Raw genomic sequence first — 21,700 nt, forward strand, 5'->3', positions numbered from 1 at the left:
ATGTAGTGAACTGTTTCACTATTCAGTATGACTGACTTGCATTTATCTATCATGCAAGAATTAAGCTTCCACCTGTTTAACAATCCAAAAGATAGACCATATTGTGGAAGGGCATTTAGTACTGAGAAGTGGGACATAACCCAGATTTGATGGGTCAACTGAAACTAAATTGCGGGTTTAGCGCTCACACGCCGACCAAGTTGTGGGTATCATCTTTGCTCAGCTGTAATGAGTAACAGCAGAAATGTCTCGTCATATACCCTAAACTGGTCTATGCACACTCTTTTCTCACCTCACGGTTAAATTTTTTTCAGTTCACACCTTTAGGCGAGTTTCTCTTGGGAGGGGATTTTATTACCATTATTTCTTGTTGAAAAATATTTTACTTACATTCATTTAGCTTTTCTCTAAAGCAACTTTCATTGTTAATCTACCTGCAGTGATTTACCCCTTTATACAGCTGGGTAATTTTACTGGAGCAATTCAGGGTAAGTACCTTGCTCAAGGGTACAACAGCAATAGGAGGGATTCAGACCTGCGACATTAGATTTGATGGCAGTAATTCTATACGCTGTGTGATCAGCTGCTCCTAAAATATCACTTCCCAAATGAAAAATATGTCCAGTATAAGGGTATTCTTGTTATTTAAGCTGTTTGAGTGTAGCCTTACCCATGTGCCAATACAAAGGGAAAGGGAAGGGCCATTTACCACTTAATTCATTTCACTGAAACCATTTCTCTAAACCACCGTAGTGTCCAGCTTCTTAGAATGATTTGCCCATTTTTTTAGCAGGGCAATTTTACTAGAGTAATTTACATTCACATTACATTTATTCATAGCTAACACTATTCTCCAAAGTGACTTATGTTAAGGTACTTACTATTATTTACCCATCTATACAGCTGGGTAATTTTTGTACCCGGAACAATTTAGGCCAAGTACCTTGCTTAAGGGTTTTACAGCTAAAGGTGGGATTTGAACCTCTGACCTATGGATCCAAAGGCAGCAGCTCTAAGCGTCAAGAGATACCAGCTTCCTTTATTTAAGCCTTCTTGGGCAGTAGGAGGGTTCATAACCCTGCAGAAGTTAAAGTCCCTCACCGTTATCCCTCTTTAGCCACTGTTTCTATGACTGCCAGCAACAGAAGTGCAGTAAAAACCCCATTTTCTCAGCACTGACATCATTCCTGTTCTCTTTGATGCTGCTGTGGGCCGAGGAAGCATCTCCTCTGGAGACCCGCAGACTCAACAAGCTAGCGGAGAAAGCAGGATCGCTCATGGCTCTGACCCCCGACTCCATGGAGGCAGAAACAAAGGCCATGTTGTGGAGAAAGTTGAGTCTCTTATGGACAAAGTCTCCCCCCTCCACATGAGCAAGTCACCATGGTTCTGTGGTGTTATTTGTAAATCTAGATGTACCATATAAACACTGTGTGGGAACCACAAGAGCAGTGGATTTGTTGCTATGAAACATTTATATTACATATACATTTATTCATTTATCAGACACCGGCTTTCTCCACATATTTGACTTAAATTTCAGTGTCAGGGGTTCACACACAGGTTTTCATCATTGTCGTGCTCCCTTATCGCAATAACGCAAAGCTCTTTTACGTGTTATTCCATATAAACTTGAAAATTGTAGTTTTTTAACACCTTTCAAACAAGCCATGTTCACACAACTACAACTTATTAAAAAAAGAACTATAAAACACGTGAAGCGCTAACAACTTCAGTTCGTGTCCAAATGTCCGCCATTTTCCATATCCAATTACAGGAAAGCCCGCCTACCGCCATCCTGTCCAATTATAATTGAGTACAATCTGTTCTCTGTGCTGCCTCTGCCCACAGAAAATATGACACTGTTTGCTTCTCAACATTGACTGGCATTAATTTTGACCAATGGAAGAGCTTGTATTACAACGGTCCACCCTCACGCGCAAATTACGTTTCCGTTTACGCTCTACATGGCGGCCAAAATTGACTGGCATTAACTTTGACCAATAGAAGAGCTCTATATAGCAACGGTCCACCCTCACGCGCAATCTACGTTTCCGTTTACGGGGTTCCTATTGGCTGATTTTCGGCGAGAAATTTAAAATCTTTTAAATGGAAAACGCAGAGGAAGAGACCCGCGGTCAGAGTTGTGAGTCCCAGTTACTTCTGGGTTGCTAATTATAAAAAAAAGAGCACTGTTCGTACAAGTAACACAGAAATATTAGGAAGGTCATCTAACTTCTTGGTTTGATAAGTGTTAACTTTTGGTTGTTTGTGAATTTCACTCTCGTGCCGTGATGGCGTTTTACGTCAGTAGACAATGCCATTGATGACGTAACTTGTAACTTTACAAGTTACATTTATTTAACTCTGCCAGTTAGTTATTAATGATTAATATTTTATTATATATATTTTATTAATGATTAATAATTACACATGAAAGTGAGCTGATAGGTCACAGTTGTTACAAATGAGCTGTAACGATATCATGTCTAATTACCTTAATTTTAATTACCTTACCAACAAAGGTTTTATTACTCACTAATTAGCTAACCCTTTTCTCCAAAGTAACTTTTGTAGTGTTAATGTACCAGCATTTTACAGCTGGGTCTTTTTACTGGGGTAATTCAGGGTAAGTACCTGCTTGCTCAATTGAAGCTGGAGGAGGAGAGAGATTCGAACCTGCGACCTTTGGGTCCAAGGCGGGCAGCAGCTGAGCAGGTCTAACCACGATGCCGCCTGCAGATGTTGTAAATAAGGCTATTTCTGTGCAGAAAGAGCTAAATGTGACTGACTTGCAGCATTACCCAAGTTCTAGTCTAAGTCTAGTGGTGTAAAAAGTGTGAGAGTTGAAGTGTGTACTGTGGTGGGGGACAGGTGGTAGCGTAGTGGTTAGAGCTCTGCCTTGTCCCAAAGGTTGCAGGTTCAATCCCCACCCCTGGCTGTAGTACCCTCGAGCAAGGTTCGTACCCTAAATTGTGAGAATCGCGAAGTATCAGCTAAATGAATAAATGTAATGTATGTGTGAAAGAAACTGGTTGCTGTTTCATGCATTTTGTAAAGCGAGTATATGAAATCTGTTTTCCCAGCCATGGCAGACCCTCCTGTGCCAGGTTTCCATCCCTACGCTCCTGGAGCACATTCCCCGGACTGCCTCCCGTCCCCGGTCTCAGAACTCGCTCAGTGCTTCACGGGACTCGGCGCCTTTGAGACTGGGTACCTGGATCTCCGCTAGCTCTGCGCTCCGGCTAGCCACTCTTTATAACTTTTTTTCCTTCCCTCCTTCACAGAGTATACGTTCCACTATGTCAGTATGAAAACTTGAGGCTGAAGGTGTTTTTCGGTGCCTCCGAAGTAAATGATGTTGCCGTCAACTTGAAATGACATGCGCTGACTAAGGAAAGAGGAGCTCTTGGTGTCACTGATATCGAATCCTAAGGAATGTGTCGAACAGCCCTTCTGTGTTTGTTTCACCCTCAGTGACACCCCACGTCGTCGACTGGATCTCTCCAACATCAGTGCGGAGGGTCCTGATGCTGCTGTCCTTTTGGAATCTCCAAAACATGAAGCAAACACAGGTTGGTTTTTTTATTTATTTATTTATTTTTTTTAAATGATACATTCACTCCAGCATTCAACAGTGCAACTTAAAAAAAAAAACTGCTATAATTAATGTTAAAGTTGTTGCTCTTTCCTCCCCCTCCCCCATATGTTCACAACTGTTCCCAGATCAGTCTGTGTCTCTTCTTTCACCGTGGGACTCTCCTGCACCCCGGTAACCCTCTTTGCTCATTCAGCTCTCATCTCTCCCTCTGTTCAGCTCAGTGATCCTGTTGTTGAAGTTATTTTATTGCCAAGTAAAAACACCATGGGAAACAAATACTGTATAATGTAATTTACTCACAGTGTGAGGGTTATTGTTACTTGCAAAACTTTACCTATATGCTCTTGTCCTCCTGTGGTTCTGAACTCCAACACTCAATTTCCCAATATTTTTCTTTGTGTAATGTATTATTTCTTATTTCTATTTTGAAATAGGAACAGTCGTATGAAGAAGTTTAGGTCTTTTCTGGTAAGATCATATTGGAGGCATCTTATGTTATCATGTTTTCAAAGGCTGGATATATCATCAGCATGAAAATGTTTCTCCTCTTCTCTGTCCAATCTCTTGTCAGCCCCAGCTGCTGTGCAGCAGCCCAAAGTCCCATTCTGGTAGCCAAGGTCAGCAAGGTCCTCCGAACAGCAACAAGGAGAATGTGAGTACAGCACAAGGTGGTCTTTTCTGTTTGGTTTGTTAAAAGTAGGAAAATGCAACATGATACTATCCATCTGTTAAGTAAGAACAGAGATGTGTGGAATGTAGTCAGTTTATCAGCAAATATTTGAAATAAAGTGAAAATGGGGTTCTATTAGAACCACCAGATGGTGATGTAACATTACACCTTCTTGGAGTCATGCTTTATGAGAAACCTTTAAAAACTTTATCTTTATTTTATTCCTGTTTTCCATACATATTTTGTTATGTCTATTTAGGTGCTGTGGAAATTTCAGTATGTTTTTGTGTGCCTATGCATTTCCGCTGTCTTGTGTTGCTGTCCAGTGCATGACAGCATTATTTCCTATGCAGGTTGAACAAATACTCACATTTGTTGCTACTTTAACAACCGTTTTCAGGTGGCCGCGTGGGACGGCCAGCACGCGCGATCGGAGGGCAGGGCACACATCTCGGACCCCTACCAACAGGGCACCAGTGAGCCACTTGCTCTTGGTAGCCCCATCTCCTCTGCTCCCCTCTCCCCACCTCTGGATTTCCTCAGGAACAAATGCACTGATGGGTTCATGGAGGTCGTGGAGGAGCAGGAAGAGGTATGGGCAAGAGGCAGGAAGGGAGGGAGAACCTTGCTTTTCTTTGTTTAGGCATTTAGTCAGAAGTGTCCCATGCAGCTCTCTGTCTCTCGCTGTTGTTTGTTCGTGACATGGTGGTATTGGAGGATGGGACCCAAGAGTCCAAAAGGCAGCAGGCAGTATTGTGATTAGGGCAGTTTCCTTGCAGTCTGAAGGTCTCTGGTTTGAATCCCACCCCTAGAGTAGTTACCATGAGTACTCACCTTGAATCGCTACAGTTATACTCTCCTGCTAGAAAAAAGGGCAAATCGTTGTAAGATGTCGACAAAATAAAGGTTAATAATGAAAAAGGTTACATAACGCAGAGCAACAAAACCTTTCAAGTTCTTAGTTATGTCAGTTTTTGCATTGATTATGAATAAAGTTTGATTTTAAAAAAAAAAAAAAAAAAAAAAAAATACTGCTAGTTCTTCTGGAGTGTCACAGAATCTTGCTTTCACAAATGTTATGATTTCCCCCCCCAAGAATTTGAGAATTCTTACTCACATATATAAGGAACACTATATTGGGAGATTTTAATCTTTTTTAATAAATAGCACTCTGCATCTTCTATACATGTATAAGTGAATAACAAAAATTCTAGAAGGGACCAGAGTGTTCCAGAAAGTACAATGTTGTACTAAGACATTCTAGAAAGCATTCAATCCTGAAAGATAATGGAATATTTGATGCTTTGAACCAGGTTGTAAAATTTGCTAGTTTCAAGAATGTGTAATACTTTTCTAAAAACTGACAAATGGTGCGAACTAATATCAAAAGCATGTTTAATCTAATAAAACTGAATGGAAAATGTAAAAGCAAGTAACATAATTAAATTTGTTACATTGTTTAATAGATGCTCACCGAGGTGCCTTATTGCATATTTGAGAAGACGTATTTGTCTGAAATATTTTTAATTTAACATCCTCATCCTCTTATTTTGTTTTATTCTCTGTGTTCCCTGTTAATCCCTCTGTTTGCTTTGGATCCTGTTCCCTTTTCAGAGCTCAGCTGCTGCCTACATGTCCTCCAGTATGGCCCAGTTGCTCTCTGACCCCCTCATGAACCATGAAGTGGATCTGTCTTCTGTGAGTTTGTCACCCTTTGTTTTTCAACTGCAAATCACTTTTATTTTAGTTTTATACCCTGCAATGCAGGTATTTGTGCAGTACAGACTCTCATAACTGGCAAGCTCAGAACAATGGCGCTTTTTTGTAATGTCAGCCCTATCCTGAAATTTCAGATCGGCGAACTCATCGCTTTTGCTGTGAGGGTTTTCATTCTGTGTCGCACAGCTGGTTTGCTTTAAAAAGATGTGAAGGTGCTTTTTTTTCAGGTCCAATGCTGCAGGAACAGGCTAAAGAGTTACGTGAGAAGATGTCAATGCTGCGTGGATGTTCATTCTTTCTTCGTTCGATTGGGAGGTTTAAACAGCATCATGGCATTTGGAAACTCCGCGTTTCTCGGGAACAGAAAAGTGCCAACGGGGTTTCTGCTCATGAATTTATTGAAAAAATTTAATAAGGTAGTTGTGGAACATGTGATCAGAGAGCGAGTTCACAGTGCTAATGAGATGGGGTTGTTGTCGAGGTGTCGTTCTGATCTTTTCACTGGGAATTACTTCATTAACAGCCAAGGTCCCTTTTCCAGCACCGGTTTGGTCCCAGTGTGGCCAAGAAAATGGGTTTGGACTATATTGACCCTAAGAGAAAATGTGATATGTATTGGAAATCTGTGACATGTTTAATTTATGGAGCAGCTGTTTGCGTGGTAGTTAGAGCTGCTGCATTTCAACAAAAAAGGGTGCAGGTTCAATTCGCACCTCCAGCTGTTGCACCCTAGAGCAGGGTATTTACTGTAAATTGCTCCAGTAAAATTACCCAGCTGTGTAAATGGGTACACATGTGACTCCTGACCCATGTGCCTGATTAGAAAAGCTGGGATGACGTATTAAAATGACACTGCAGTGGGTTTATTTATTGAGCTAAATTGTAAGTAGCTTAACACTGTAAGATGGTTTGGAGAAAAGTGTCAGCTAAGCGAACAAATGTAATATATTTTTCTCTTGGCATATTAGCATCTGCCAAATTATATCACTTGTGCGTGTCTGTGACTGTCACATAAGTTGCAAAAGTAGGAGTGCTGTCCAGTCATCAAGTTTGCGAAAATAATTTCCAGTGATGACATGATGCCCTTTGAAGTGATGCATTAATAGGAATTGTGAATTATCAGGACATCAGATTATATGTGAATCCAAATGTGACTCCTGACCCATGTGCCTGATTAGAAAAGCTGGGATGACGTATTAAAATGACACTGCAGTGGGTTTATTTATTGAGCTAAAATGATCAGATTGGAAATGCAATTCCCTTTGAAGCGATTATGTATGAATATGCAAATGTGTTTATTTCTTGGCTACTGTTGCAAATTTTCCAGAAATAAATTGTCAGAGTGGCTTAGGCTTGATTTTTGTTTAATGCCAGTTGCTGGAGTCCAAAATCATCAAATTAACTGTCCTGTGTCTACTTTCTGAAAGAGACAAGATGATGGGAGGAGTCCAGAAATATTAATTTTACCCACTTATGGATCAGGGGGCACTCCCCCCACCCCCCAGCGCTCTGCTGGCTGAATCGCTCTTCCGGGCAGATTCCGCTGTTGTGTAATTCAGAGTGAAACACTGCACAGTGTTCAAGAATCTCCACATCTCAACCACCTGGCTGGGGCCCATTTCTCACTTTTCACATTTTTATGCTAAAGGAGTGAACAGTCCTGAGTGAAGTGTTTTATGCGACGTTTAACGTACCACCATTAAGAGTCATGGACTTGTCTCTTTGACAATAGATCCCAGGATACAGTAGCTGCCACATCACGCCACCGATGTACCATGCTTAGTTATTTAGAATGTATCATTCCCAGCACTCTGTCCTTTCAGAGCACAAACCCATATTGTTGCGCTGATATGGCTTTTATTTGAGAACCCCAGGAGAACAGTTGTAAATGGTATTGTATATGAAACAGAACCTTAGGTACCATTTCATTTGATGATTTGATTTGCTGTATGGAATTGCCGGTTTGGTGAACTATTGGTAGCATTTCCAACTTTTTTTTTATAATCGCCATTTAGAGGCAGTTGGTAGCGGAGCAGTTAGAACTGCTGTCTCTGAACTGTAAGGTTGCAGATCTGGATCTCACCTTTAGCTGTACTATCCTTGAGAGCAAGCACTTACCCTAAAGTTGCTCCAATAAAAACGTTCCCTGCTGTATAAATAGGTAAATAATTGTAAGTGGCGGCACGGTGTTACAGTGAGTAGCCCTGCTGTCTCGCAGCACCAGGGTGGTGCGAGAGGATGTGGGTTCGATCCCCACTCACTCTGTGTGGAGTTTGCATGTTCTCTGCGTGGGTTTCCTCCCACACTCCAAAGACATGCTGTTCAGGTTCCCCCACAGTGTGTGAGTGACAGAGAGGGTGTGTGTGTTCCACTGATGTATGGATGAGTGACCCAGTGTAAGTAGTGTATCTAGCAGTGTGAATCACCGCGGTGAATAAGGTATGTGGGCTGATGACACTACATAGAGTTCATTGGAAGTTGCTTTTGAGAAAAGTGTCTGCTAAATAAGTAAATGTAAGTGCCTAAACATTGTAAGTTGCTTTAGAGAAAGTGGCGGGCAAATGAATAAATGTAATTGTAGGGGTTATGGCTTGTCGCTGCGGTCCTGTCAGCACTACTCAGTTTTGGTGAGAGCAGTGACAATCATCCCGATGGCCCTTGTCAGGTTTCAGTGTGTCGTCAAGGGGCTCGCCGCCTGTTCCGCTCACCCTCCATGCCGGAGCAACTGAACCGGGCTGTTTTAAAACGAGCCCCACAATCGCCCGTTACCAACCCGCCACTCAAGCGCCACCGGACGACACCGGTCATCCGTGAAGAAGAGGAAGACCAGGAGGGGGGTGACCCTGCCTCAGCAGATGGCAGGAAACGGAGGGTAAGGTGGGGAGATGGGCTCAAAGTGCGTGCGTGCACTCGCACACCCAAGGCTCCGTGCTAATGTCTTCCTCTCTAGTGCTTGCTGAAGACACTTTCTCTGTGTGAAGTGGTCCCCCAGCTGGGAGGGGACAGTGTCAGCGCGGAACTCATCGGGGACTTCAGTAAGGTCAGGAAGGGGCAGGACTGTGGACATTCGGTGTCCCGGCATGAAGGATTCGTAGCATGGCTGGTCCACACATTGTCAGTGTGACCCCTGTCTGTTCCAGGTGTTTGCTCTGCCCACAGTGACTGGAAGACATCAAGATCTCAAGTACATTACCTGCGACACGGTAAACATCACCTATTGACGTTCATGTCCTTTGAATTTTAAGCATGGAGATAAGTTCACTTTTTAATGGACATGTAGTTTTAGTATCACTTTTAGGCAGAATTCACTTGTGGTTTCACATGGTGTAACTAACTCATGTTCAGTGAATTTATTTTTTAAAAATCCATTGAGAATAATTAGTAAACAGTTATTTATGAGTTGTTTGCCTAATGAGTAAAAAAATTCTTTAATTGCACTCATCTAATGGTCTCCACACAGAGGTTCCAGATGGTCATGCAAATATTATACTGCTGCAACAAACCTGTGTGTCACCATTAGCTCTAACTTCTGTTGAGAAGCAACCTGTATGCTTAAACAGTCAGGGATATTAAAATTTTGCAGAAAAGTGTGTGAATTGAAAGATATGAGTCACTACTGTTATGTGCCACTGATGAATATACTTGCAAATTTTAATTTTTTAGAGAATATCATGGACTTTTTTTTTTTTTTTTTTTTTTGGACACAATATAGTAAGCAGACATTCACGCTTGAGTTTTCTATTTTGATGTCTGTGGGGAACCTGTTTCTGTTTTTCTTGCACTCTAACACTACGTGTTGTGCCACACAATTCTGAAAATTCTGTTTTCAGATTGAGAGTCAGAAAAAGTGGCCAGGAGTTATGTGCGAGTAAAGCAAAGAGCGATTCTCCACCTTTGCGTTGGAACTCTGAGTTATTCTGTTAGTATTTTGACGTTTTGAGTTGACAACCGTGTCCATGTTGGGATGCTGGTCCTGCAACAGAAGCTCCATCGCAGAGTTCCGTTATGTCCCTCTCTCCCCCTCTCCCAGATGTGTGCTCTGCTCAACGGAGAGTTCAGCAGTCTGGTGGAGTCTTTCGTTGTGGTGGACTGTCGCTACCCTTATGAGTACCAGGGTGGACATATCAAGGTGAGGGACAGGGATGCTCCCAAGTGTCTCCCTCTCTTTCCTTCCACTTCTCCCTGTGGATTGGAGTGGAGTGGAGTGAAGTGGAGTGGCTCCTGCCCGGTTTACTCGAATTTGCATGTCCGCCTACGTTCCCAGGGAGCGCAGAACATGCCGAATACGGACGAGGCGGTAGCGGAGCTCCTGCGCCGGCATCTGCGAGCCCACTGTCCCAACAGGCGCTTGATTCTGGTGTTTCACTGCGAGTTCTCGTCCGAAAGAGCACCGAGAATGTGAGAGAGGCCACACGTCCACTGCTTGCACTCGCTCCGTTGGCATGCTCTATCCGTGTCACCTCACTTGACCTCGCTTTGCTTTACCTGACCATTGACTGCGCCACCCTCAGGTGCCGGCTCCTGCGCAGGGACGATCGCAGAGTGAACGAGTACCCTGCCCTCCACTACCCAGAGCTCTACATCCTCAAAGGTGGCTACAGGGACTTCTACCTTGCCTACAAGGTAAGAGACATAGAGCACACGGTGTGGGGTGGGGGGGTGGTCGGGCAAAGGTGAATATGGTGGCAGGGATCTCTGTGATACTACTCATTCGTGCCCTTCTCTCTCGTTCAACCAGGAGCACTGTGAACCGCAGTCCTACTGCCCCATGCACCACGAGGACCACCGAGAGGAGCTGCTGCGCTTCCGCTCCCACAGCCGCGCCTCCGCCGAGGAGCGCCGTCGCCTCCAGCATGTCAACCGCCTCATCAAACTTTGACCAGAGCTCCAGGGAATGAGCGATCCTGCTTCTGTCGGTCAGCCGTTCCATTGACCGTGACCCCAGTGGCTGTGACGCTGCCATGGAAGACTGCCTTGTCATCCAGGTGATTTGCTGCTTAGATGAGGCTTCCCCTGGCTCTACACAGCGGGTGGCGAGGATCTTTGATCTCATGTTTATTTGTTGACCACAAGAAATCAAGGTGGAACAAAAAGCCAACTTTCAAATGATAAATTTCAAATGCAGAATCTAACAAAACTCAGCTAAATGAACAGCTGCCTGTTTTATGTACTCATTTGTTTTTAGTTTTGTATTACTATGGTTTTTTACTGAAGGTTGGTGTGCAAACTTCCAGCCCTTTATAACAAGATTTAAAAAAGAAATGGTTTTAACAGTCAAAGAAATTCTAGTGCCAGCATTCTAGATTTCTAAATTCTAGACACAGCCTTGTGTGTCATTTTTTGTTAGGTTTTTAAGTCTTTGGTGACCTTTTCTTTCTTCCCAAAGTCAGTCTCTCTCTGTATTCTTTGTGTTTTATTGAATTTGGCTTCTGCTTCACTTCGTGGGCGTTGAACTTGCACGTGTTTATTCTCATCATAAAAGCAGAGATTCAAAGATATTGCCATTAAGGGATCTTTATGTACATGGATGTGGTGTCTAATAATTTCACTTAACGATTCGCCAGGCTATTGCCGTATTCCCCCGTAAGGGATGTGGAAGGTTAGGGTTTTCTGTTTTTGGGTTCCCCCCCGCTATCTTATGACACAAAGATGTGAGAAGTGGCATGTAAAAAGATGACTCTTAAATTTGCTGTGAACATATTGTCATGCTCCATGTAGTAGTACTTGTCTTCAGGGACACTTTGTATTGCTGCATCAACACTTGAAAAATATTTTCAACAGCAACAAACCAAAACATATGCTTTATAATTTGGTTTATTTTATATGGTGAAGTGAAGATAGTCTTTATAAAAGGCTAGAGTTGCCATACATACATCCATTTCTAATATCCATCAAACTCATTATATTGGCTTTACAAACAAAATGAAGATTGACAATTTTCTTACCTCAACTGTGTACTTGATAAGACATAGATCAGTACACATAATGTCAATTTAAAATGCAAAACAAGTGAAATGTAAGAAATACAGGCCCTGGCCACATAGTCTGAAAATACAGACACACCGTCTGAACTGCTTGTCCCATGCGGGGAGCCAGAGCCTAACCTGGCAACACAGGGTGGAACGCTGGAGGGGAAGGGGACACACCCAGGACAGGACGCCAGTCCATCACAAGGCACCCCAAGCGGGACTCGAACCCCAGACCCACCGGAGAGCAGGATGAGGTCCAACCCACTGCACCACCACACCCCCCGTAGTCTGAAAATAACCATCTTTAAATATTTACTTTTATACATTTATGTTGTTTACTTAGTAGGCCCTAGAAACTTCAGATTTAGATTGCATGTGAATAGTTTGCCCTAGAAACTTTTAGTTTTCTACTCTGCTCAAGACTATGAAAGCATCAAGAAGGGATGGCACAGTGGTACAGCGAGTAGCGCTATAGTCTGAGCACCTGGGCAGTGTGGAAGAACATGTATTTGATCCTTGGTCAGTCTGTGTGGAGTTTACATGTTCTCCCCATGTCTGCTTGGGTTTCCTCCAGGTGCTCTGGTTTCTTCCCACAGTCCAAAGATATACTGCTATTCAGGATCACCCATAGTGTGTGACGAACGTATGATGTAGGGATGGGTGACTCATTGGAAGTAGTGTATCTAGCAGTGTAAGTCACCTTGGTGAATAAGGTGTGTGGGTGATGACACTACATAGAGTTCACTGGCAGTTTCTTTGGAGTAAAATAAAGTAACATAAGAAGTGTACATAGGCCAGTGTAATAGCTCAGGGGAGTAAAGTAGAAGTATAACTGAAATGGGAAATATGAATACACAGGTTGTGAAAGGAGAAAAGCACAAGGTGGCAACAGCGAAGATAGGGGTCTGAGCGGTGCCAGGAGGAGCCTACAGCGCTGGTGGAATGGCACACGTTCCGAGGAAACTGTCTGGAGCTTCGCTCACTAATTGTCATGTAACATGTTTTGATGCAGTGCGTTGTCAGCTTTGATGTTTCTATGGTAACGTTATATGCTCACTTGTCAAAATACCCCCTCATGCCATTTGTGCCCAGATTCTACCCCCCACCCACTCACACTCATGAAAATTCACTGTGATACTTTGTAAACGTATCCCAAATGGTTTCAATAAGCATTAGGATTTACTTGCGTTAAAATCTAGGTCTCGGGAAAGACTGATGTAGTTGTAAGAGTTATTGTGTTAGGTCTTCAGTGTAATGGTAGTTTAAAACACCCGAACCCCATGTGTTCCCACAATTGAAAACATAGCCGGTCATAAATGTGTTTTGACAGATTTCTGCAGTGGAGATTCTACACTCTGCTCTTTGTTTCAAAACTTTTATGTTGCCTTCCTGCTGGAGTGTATCCCCCCCTTCACCACACACAGCAGATCACATCTGGAGCCTGTTTTCGCAGCTGTTCCTCTGGGTTTTGTTCTTCCTCTTCGTTCGCACTGCGAGCCTCTTCTGCGGGACAGAACTGGTAGGAAATTTCATAGGCCTACCTTACAAAGAGTGCAGCCCCCTTCCATGCTGAAAGGGGATAGGGTGGGAATGGCGACACTTCAGCTCCGTTCCCTCCCTGGAGGAGAAACGGCAGCTGCCAGCACTGGGAGAGAGATGAACACCTAGAGGAGTCAGAAACGGGCGGTGAAGATGTTGACATTGGAGGCTGATTTTTGCTTTGTTTTACAGAGTGAATTTTTAACATTTATTCCGTATTTTAATTTGGCGCTATTTAGTTCTGACTTCAGCTGTCTCATTGTCTTTGCATGGTGCTGGATATAGAGCAAACTCATAAACAATGCAAATCTATTCTAACCGTGCAAATTTAGAGCTTTATAAACCAATATCCCCTGAACACTGGGATATAAAGTCTGGAAAGAAAGACTATTGTAGAAAGGCCAAAAACACTAGTGAGGACTGGAAGGAACAATCCCTCAAATCCCAGAAAAGTTTCACTGGCACAGCAATGATGAAGTGGATTTTTTTTTTTTTTTTTTTTGTTGAATGATGCCCACTGAACACTGTTGATAACTCCCCCCATTGGGAAACGCAAGGAGAAATCCATGGTTATCAAGAAGAGACGAATCATTTCCAGCCTTATGTTCCTCATTTGTTACTGCAGCTTCCCTGAATAGGGGTGTGGGAGAGGGGGTGTATACCAATGAATTTTAGAAAAAAAACAGTTAATCTGTACTTAATTAATGCAAGATAAAAATAGTATATAAACAAAATGAGAAGTTAAGCTCTGGAAAATTCCATGACAGCTGCCATCTTTGTTTATACTTCAACTAAGATGAAAAAACAGGCACTGGTTTTTGCTCCAATCTCATCAGGAGATCATGCTGAGTGCTGCGCGATGCATCGTCTCATTACTTATTATATTTGATGCGAAGCACTAGAGCTAGGGGAGTGAAGAATGTGTTTATTTCCGGCAGTGCTGCTACTTCCTACAGTAGTGTTCATTCTCCATAGCTCAACTGTTTACTTTGTTTGTTGACTGTCCACTACAAAGGTTTTTTTTCTTCCTCCCTCATTAACTTTTAAGTTATGTAGTCAATGCCAGAGAAAAGTGAGTTTGTCTCAGAATAAACTAGCTAAGGAACTACCAGCCAACCCACGTCAACAACCGCTTCTCCCAAGTGGGGTCGCAGCAAACCGGAGCCTATCCCGGAAACACAGGATGCAGAGCTGGATGGGACGCCGGTCCATCAGAAGGCTCCCCAAGCAGGACTCAAACCCACTCTACTGCCAAGGAACTAGTACTTTCTAAAGGGACAGGTAGTAGCGTTGTAGTTCCAGTTGTGGCCTTTGGATCCGAAGGTCAGAGATTTGAATCTCGCCTCCAGCTGTAGTACCCTTGCGGAAGGTACTTACCGTAGAACTGCTCCAATAAAATTTACCCAGCTGTATAAATGAGTAAATAATTTTTAGTAGCTTAACTCTGCAAACGTCGGCTAAATGAAGTCAAGGAAAGACTGAGTGGAAGAATGGCGGCTACTACCCATGATGCACTTTTTGCCTGTCATGAGTTGATACCCTTGCGATTCTGAAAGCAGTTTAGCAGGACGCGTTGCATAATGCAAATATGCAGAAGACATCAAGATAGCTTCGCAAAGGGACCGATGACTTGCTCTCGGTCAATAAAGATTGCTAATAGGATTTTGTGAGTAAACCATCTCCGTCACGAAAATATCCTCCGAGTGTTGGCGCAACTAAGGTTTTTAGCGGATTATTGGCAGAGACCTTGGAGAGCAGCTGCATGAAAATCTTTGAAGCTTTGCTGTTTCGCGAAATATTCTGTGTCAGTATGCTGAATTGGGTTTGAAATGATTTTTTTGTTCATCGAATGCTGTCAAACTCAATACTAGTCCTTGTGCTCTAAGTAAGCAATAGAGCAATAGCCTTTTAATGAAATCGGTATTCGGATGATTCCAGGCTTTACTTCTGACAGCCTTATATTTTCTAAATTAATTATAGCATTAACAAGCCCTCTTTTAGAGATTACTCTTTATGTGTGGGATTTAAAACGTCGCATAAGTGTATTATTTAAAACATAACAGAAAAAGAAAAGTAGAAAAGCATCAGCAGACCAAGTGAAAGTAAATTTTTTTTTTATTACACTCGCCTTGCAAGGAACATGAGTGATGTAACCTGGGCTCCCTGAGCATTTGGGGTCTTTTCAGCACCAGACACCCTGGTACATGTGACCTGAGCAAGGTTAATCAGACCCCAGCCTGCATCCAGGTAGCACTGCCGTAAACCCATTGCTCACCAAAAATACATTAAAAGAGGACATGAGCTGAAGAAGCTGTCAAAAGTAATCCGTTACGATACTGGCCCATGCCAATTCATTATGCTTTACATTTATGTTTATTCATTTGGAAGATGCTTTTCACCAAAGCAACGTAAATCTCATAGAGCAATGCACAGAGTGCATTACGTCAAGAGAAGGAGAGAACTGGCTGCAGACACACGAATCCAGAGTGCAGTCCATTTGTCACATACCACAGTATACACCAGTATGCATCACTCAAGTAGCTGCATAAAGGCAAAATTCCTTTGCTCTTCAGCTGAGACCAGAAATTGGGTTGATCTTTCCTCCAAATAGCTCCTTCTACTTTGTCCCACTTACACTTGGTTGGACTAAGCTCTGGTGACTGAACAGACCTCTGCTCAAGTCTGAGCTCCTGGAACCATTCTTGGACACTTCATCCAAGCTGTGAGGTACAGAGCATTATCCTGCTGGAAAAATACCATTCACATATGAATACTCTACTCTAATTGAGGAATACACTAATCGACCTGATGTTCAGGATCCTGGAGTGTTTTAACTGCGCTTCGGTCTTGTCGAGAGACCCAATGAGTCATGAAACAGCGTCCACCGTCGTAGGGGAAACATTGAGTCTGTGGTGAGAGTGACGAAGCTTGGTTACCCTACTGGACCAACTTCAGTGTTAGGCATTTTTGGAGCATGGTGCAGCATGGTACTCCCTATTGTGGATGGATGGATGGAAATAGTAACAGTATAGTGAGATTGGCATCCTTAGATGTATTCCTGCAGGTAACCTCCCTTGTCTTTGCATCCAAGGTCTTGGCACCACATGCCACTTGCTGCAATGTGCTGAGTAATTTGCATTAGCTGAGAACTGAAACTATTACCTTTTTAAAGGCCTGAAAAAACATCAAACAAGAAACAGCAGCACATTGCTAAATTCACCAAAAATGTATGTATTTAAGAGAAGTTTCTGCAACGATCTGGAATATCTTTTACATATTTGCTGATATGTGGGTAGGAAAAAAATGGCTGACATTTCGCTATTAAATGAGTATACTTGTTATGCGACAGCAGCAGCGGGCCCAGAGGCCACGTCCAGCTGTGTGTGCACTTCCCTTGAGCCTCGCCAGGGGAACAGGGACGTCTCCAATCCCGGATGTCCTGCGGCCATCATCTGTTAAAGTGTCAAACCATTTCGCCACTAAACACCCTCTTTTGTGATCGTAAGTCCTCATAGAAAATATATTACCTTTCTGGCACCTTTGCTACATATGTCCTTATGCAGGACAATACATTTCAAAGTATCACGTATGAACTTCAAGGCCCAAAGCTAATTTGAACATAGTCAAACGTACAGCTGTTTGCTGAACTCAAAACTGCTCAGAAATGTGCACTTTTCTGTTTGTCAGCGACTATATAGCAATAACACAAGGATGAAAAAGCAAATATCTCTTTTAAAAATGCTGCTTCTTGCTGGTCACCCCCCCCCCCCCCCCCTTCCCAGGGGCCCTAAAGATGGTTTTGGGTCAGTGATTGAGCTGTAAGGTCTGTTAAAGCTTAGCTGAAGCTCAAAGTTTTGCTGGCTTTTGCAATAGAGAATAACCAAGATCCAATGCGATGCATCCAAAATCTTTTAAAATTTGATTTGAAGAATTCTTTCATATTTGGTCGACCACTGCCTCCTCCGTCTTCCAGTTCTACAGGGTTTTGGGTATGAACTTGGTCTGTAGTGGGCAGCTGGTTGCATAGTATTAGAGCTGCAGCCTTTGAATCCCAAGGAGCACCTCCAGCTGCAGTACACCTAAACAAGGTACTTACACTAAATTGCTCCATTAAAATTGCCCAGCTGTATACTGTAAATGGATAAATAATCATAGGAATCTAAGCATTGAGCATCCTGCTCCAAGAGGATCCCTATTCATACCAGCTTTTTATCATATTGAACTTGAAATTAAATTGCTCTGATTTGTTGACGGAATGAAATTGAATGAACATACTTCAAAGTCAAAGTGTATGTCAAACCATAGCGATCACAATGTAATTATTGCAATGAATATGTTCTTAGGTGTAGCCATAATAGGGGTGGAAAATGGGGGACTTGTCCACCTAATGGTTCCAAGCCAATGTGTTGCCTATAACTCCACTGAGAACTACTGGTGATATTTTGGCTGCCCCTTCATTGTTACACCACTGTTCCAACACACAGTAAATTAAATATTTACATTCATCATGTATTGTTCTGGGGTAGTACAGTAACACGGTGGATTGTGCTGGTGCTTCACAGGTGCTGGACTCTCAGATAGAATTTGGGTTTACATCCGGCTCTGTCTGTGTTTTATATGGGTTTCCTCCCACACTCCAAAGCTGGGTTTCAAAGCGGTAAATCTAAAATTGACCTTTCTTTGTCCCTGTGTGTGCGATGGCTCTGCAGTCATCTGTTATCCTATCCAGCATGTACCTTGTTTTGCAACCTGTGCTTTCTGGTATCGGCTCCAGACCACCATGACCCTCTGCTGGGTAAGTGATTTCTGAAAGTGGATTTGCTTTTTCACAAATGATCCTCTATAGGGAACTTGCGTCTTTACCACAAATGCACACAACAGAATCTCCTCACTAACAGAATGTTATTCCCAGAGGTAAATCATGTTCACACTGACAAATTAATGAGTCTAAAACAGGTTCTATTTGAATTATTGCAGTTAATTTAAATAAACATGGTTGTCACAGTGAAACTATTGTGTAACAGATCAGATGAAACAAAACCTCTCCTGCGGAGGGGAAGTCGAGGCCCAGGACTGACCTCTACCACTTTGGTGGATGACTGTAAGTGAACATGTGATGGACTGACATTCTAGATACACTCCATCATTGTGACCTCGAGTGAAAACGCCGTGAATGTTGGAGGGACGTCCCATTTTCATTAATCTCAGTGATTTTCCATTTATATTTCTGCACTTACATATTTTTCATAACACCACAATAACCGAACTCTGTCCAACAGGAAAGAAAAGTTAATGATTTTCTCACATCATTGTCCAACACATTAGATTAGTTTATATCATCAGCAGCCACAGTAAAAGAAGAAAAAACAAGAAAAGTTTTGAAAGCATTTTACTGTACATCTTTTTAAAAGATGGAAAAATGTATGTTTCTTTTCAAAGAAGACCCTAGGAGTACAGCAGTCCTTGATTGAGTCTTGTGGAACAGAGACGGATTTTCATGTGTCTTTGTGAGGAAGAAGGCTCTAAAGGCATCTTTAGCCTAGTTATGTGAATTGCAGTAATTGTGCTGTTATTTTGAAGGGCTGATTTGCCGCTGCTTTTTAAATTGTTTCACATCACTGTGTGCTGGGATTATTCATTTATTCAAGTGGAACACACAAGCATTCAGAGGACTCACAGTGTGTATGCCATTGATTGCTTTTTTCCTCTCTTCTCTCCCTATGGGATTTATGTAACGCTGCATGTGGCAACACAAGACCTCCTAAGTCACAAACTTTAAAGTGGCCTTTAGTCTGCACTAGACAGAACAGAAGGGCCTCGGCAATTAATTGAACGAGACCTTGCTCTATGGCTACTTGGGCAAATGAGAGTGGGAGAACAGAAAGGTAGATGTTGAAAGGACAGAGACAGATGGCAGTGCTTTCTGATGTATTGTTCCAACCTGGGTGGAAACACATGCAAAGAAATAGCTAACAGAGCTGGGGGTCAAGAGGCCAGCAAATGACAGCTAATGTAATGGTGCTCCGTTGATTAGTTGCAGGCCTTCTTACTGACAGCTGTCAAATGGGCCATAAAGTGTTCTTTCTGGGAGAAACAGAATTATCTTTGATTAGATTGATTAGGCATGACTGAGCAAACACTGGGTTACTTTAAAGAGTAGTTAAAATATATTTTGACGGTGGCCATGACTACTCCTACACAAATCTTTCATGCAACTTTGAGACTTACTTTTGCTTCAAACTACATCTGGATTTAATGTCATTTGTGTCAGCCCCTAAGGAATCATCATCCCCTGAGGTCACAAAATGTGAGTTGCAACCATTTAAATCTGCAATTCACAGAGATTGATCAAGTCCATCTGATTACAAAATGCATAATAATGCTATTGTTTTACTGAGGGCCAAGTATGTTATGTGGAAAAAAATCCATCTACTCAGATGAGAGAGTTTACAATCTAATTTTTAATTTAAGTGCAAGTCATGGTTATAGTTCTCAGTTATGCATTACTTCACATTTTAGACTTGGCTGCAGTGTAGATAGGATCATGAGTACTTGCCACCACTCTTCATTAGTGCTGGGTTGTTGAGTCAAAATTTGTCTCTGAAGCAACTTACAAACTACCCTGTTTATACATCTGAAGATTCTTTTTGGGGTTCAAACTAGCAAGCTTAAATGTATAACTCTGTGTTCTTAAATGCCATAACCCTGCACCCACAATTATGTTACAAGAGACTAATATGAATCATCATCTCATCACAGGTGTCCTGCTTTTAGCTGTGATACAGAAATACTGTCAGCACTGAACCCAGGTTTTCAACTTGAAAAAGGATCATTTTCTGCAAATAAAAGTCAAGTCTCAGCAGATACAGCTTGACTCTAGGTGATATTACACTGGAGTAAGCAAATTATGCTTACTTAAGCCTAATAACTAGTTCCTTGGGGGGTTTTAATGTGACACTGAAGTGTGGTAAAAGAAAAAGCAAGAGGAGCAGTTTATGCCATTACTGCAACATTTTGTGAGATAAATATACCTGTAGCTGAAATAATTGACAATTTCACAGACAGTTGCACTGTGTGGGGGTGAAACAGAGAGATCATTTATTATTCAGAATTATTTCAGATGTATTAAAAACTCAACATGCTGAATTTAAAGAAATATTTCCTCTAAAGAGGCATCTGGTTACGCAGAGAGGGCCGAACGCCTCTTTATTTCATACCTACCTCGAAAACGTGGGATACTGGGTACCTGTGCTGCAAACAGATTCTCTAAATCAGAGTTTCTCAGCTTGTCCTATTCCACGGAGCTGTCGAAGAACTAGAAATGAAGGAAATTTCAAATTAAGGACACTAATAATCCTCTCCTACAAAAATGTCCATAAAATTTTAAGGGTATTGCACTCAGTCTTTGCCATTGATAGCTGATTACGTTCACAAATAATGAAAAGATGGTAAGAGCACAGTACTTTCAGTTGTTTGTTTTAAAGTTTTGTTACTTTCAAAGAAAGCGTTCGCTTAAGCCCTCCATCCCCCGCAGCCCATCCACAGACTCCCAACGGATCAACGGATCCCGGGTTAAGACCCCTGCTCTATACTGTTAACCCTTTCCTACCCCAGCTTGCCTGCCCCATTAGGTGTTACCTTCTGTCGATGAGGTAACCATAGTAATATTGAAGCATTGGCATTACTGCGAACGACGACTGCCCACTCCTGCTAGACTTTAATTTCACCTTTAGGCTTTAGACTCAACTGCTTCCTTTTATCATAACTCATTTTTCGTTTAAATTCACTACCTACGTGGACTGTTCATTTATCACGAATTTATCATGAATTTAGCCTGCCTCAGTGATACATCGGCACCCTTGTTCTTCATTCCAGTCTATTTTCTGAGGTAATTTTTCACCATTTGTGGATTTCAGTATAATATTCTCCACTGGTGCTGGCAGCTTCCCGGTATAACTTTTCTCACCCAAAGTGGGGCGTCTGTGGATAAAAGTCGAGGGAAAATAACGCGAAAGAAGGTAACGAGTGGAAATGGAAAAAACCGCATACGTTTTGGGGTCGGTAACGCGCAGCGCGCCACTTCTGTCAAAGTCCAGCAGTCCGTCTCCTCATAACTTCATTTGCATTGTGTCCAGCCTCGCGGACGCCTTTTTATTCCCGCTGTAGCCGGCGGTGGTGAGCAGAGCCAATCAGAGCGCAGGG

At 42.4% G+C, this 21,700-nt stretch overlaps 1 protein-coding gene and 1 long non-coding RNA gene across 4 annotated transcripts; one reads left to right on the forward strand and one right to left on the reverse strand.

Annotated features, from left to right (window-relative positions):
• Positions 1–2,098: 2,098 nt before the first annotated feature.
• On the forward strand, positions 2,099–11,616 carry LOC108934112 (M-phase inducer phosphatase 1-B-like). Of its 3 annotated transcripts, none has more exons than XM_018751644.1 (15): positions 2,099–2,146; positions 3,087–3,213; positions 3,478–3,575; positions 3,727–3,772; positions 4,036–4,069; positions 4,173–4,253; positions 4,672–4,863; positions 5,886–5,969; positions 8,656–8,862; positions 8,941–9,030; positions 9,131–9,193; positions 10,021–10,119; positions 10,255–10,388; positions 10,502–10,613; positions 10,729–11,616. In XM_018751644.1, the coding sequence occupies exons 1-15, from the start codon at positions 2,110–2,112 to the stop codon at positions 10,867–10,869; spliced, it is 1,545 nt and encodes a 514-aa protein (XP_018607160.1). In that variant the 5' UTR covers positions 2,099–2,109; the 3' UTR covers positions 10,870–11,616. The 3 variants fall into 3 exon arrangements, with proteins under 3 accessions (XP_018607160.1, XP_018607161.1, XP_018607162.1); XM_018751645.1 differs by having other exon boundaries at positions 2,139–2,226; XM_018751646.1 differs by lacking the exon at positions 2,099–2,146 and adding an exon at positions 2,553–2,629.
• A 7,804-nt stretch (positions 11,617–19,420) lies between these two features.
• LOC108934305 (uncharacterized) lies at positions 19,421–21,607 on the reverse strand. The gene is made up of 3 exons (XR_001966120.1): positions 21,548–21,607; positions 20,720–20,813; positions 19,421–19,582 (listed from the first exon to the last, which is right to left on the reverse strand). It is a non-coding gene; the product is annotated as an uncharacterized LOC108934305 (long non-coding RNA).
• Positions 21,608–21,700: the final 93 nt, after the last annotated feature.

The sequence above is a fragment of the Scleropages formosus genome, chromosome 4 (assembly GCF_900964775.1).
Source record: "Scleropages formosus chromosome 4, fSclFor1.1, whole genome shotgun sequence".
NCBI lineage: Eukaryota > Metazoa > Chordata > Actinopteri > Osteoglossiformes > Osteoglossidae > Scleropages > Scleropages formosus.

Excerpts from the sequence above, each read along its gene's own strand:
- LOC108934112 (XM_018751644.1), top strand. The coding sequence starts at position 2,110 with ATGGAAAACGCAGAGGAAGAGACCCGCGGTCAGAGTT. Across the intron at positions 3,773-4,035 it reads TGGGACTCTCCTGCACCCCG|GAACAGTCGTATGAAGAAGT; the intron begins GTAACCCTCTTT and ends ATTTTGAAATAG. Across the intron at positions 5,970-8,655 it reads ATGAAGTGGATCTGTCTTCT|GTTTCAGTGTGTCGTCAAGG; the intron begins GTGAGTTTGTCA and ends GGCCCTTGTCAG.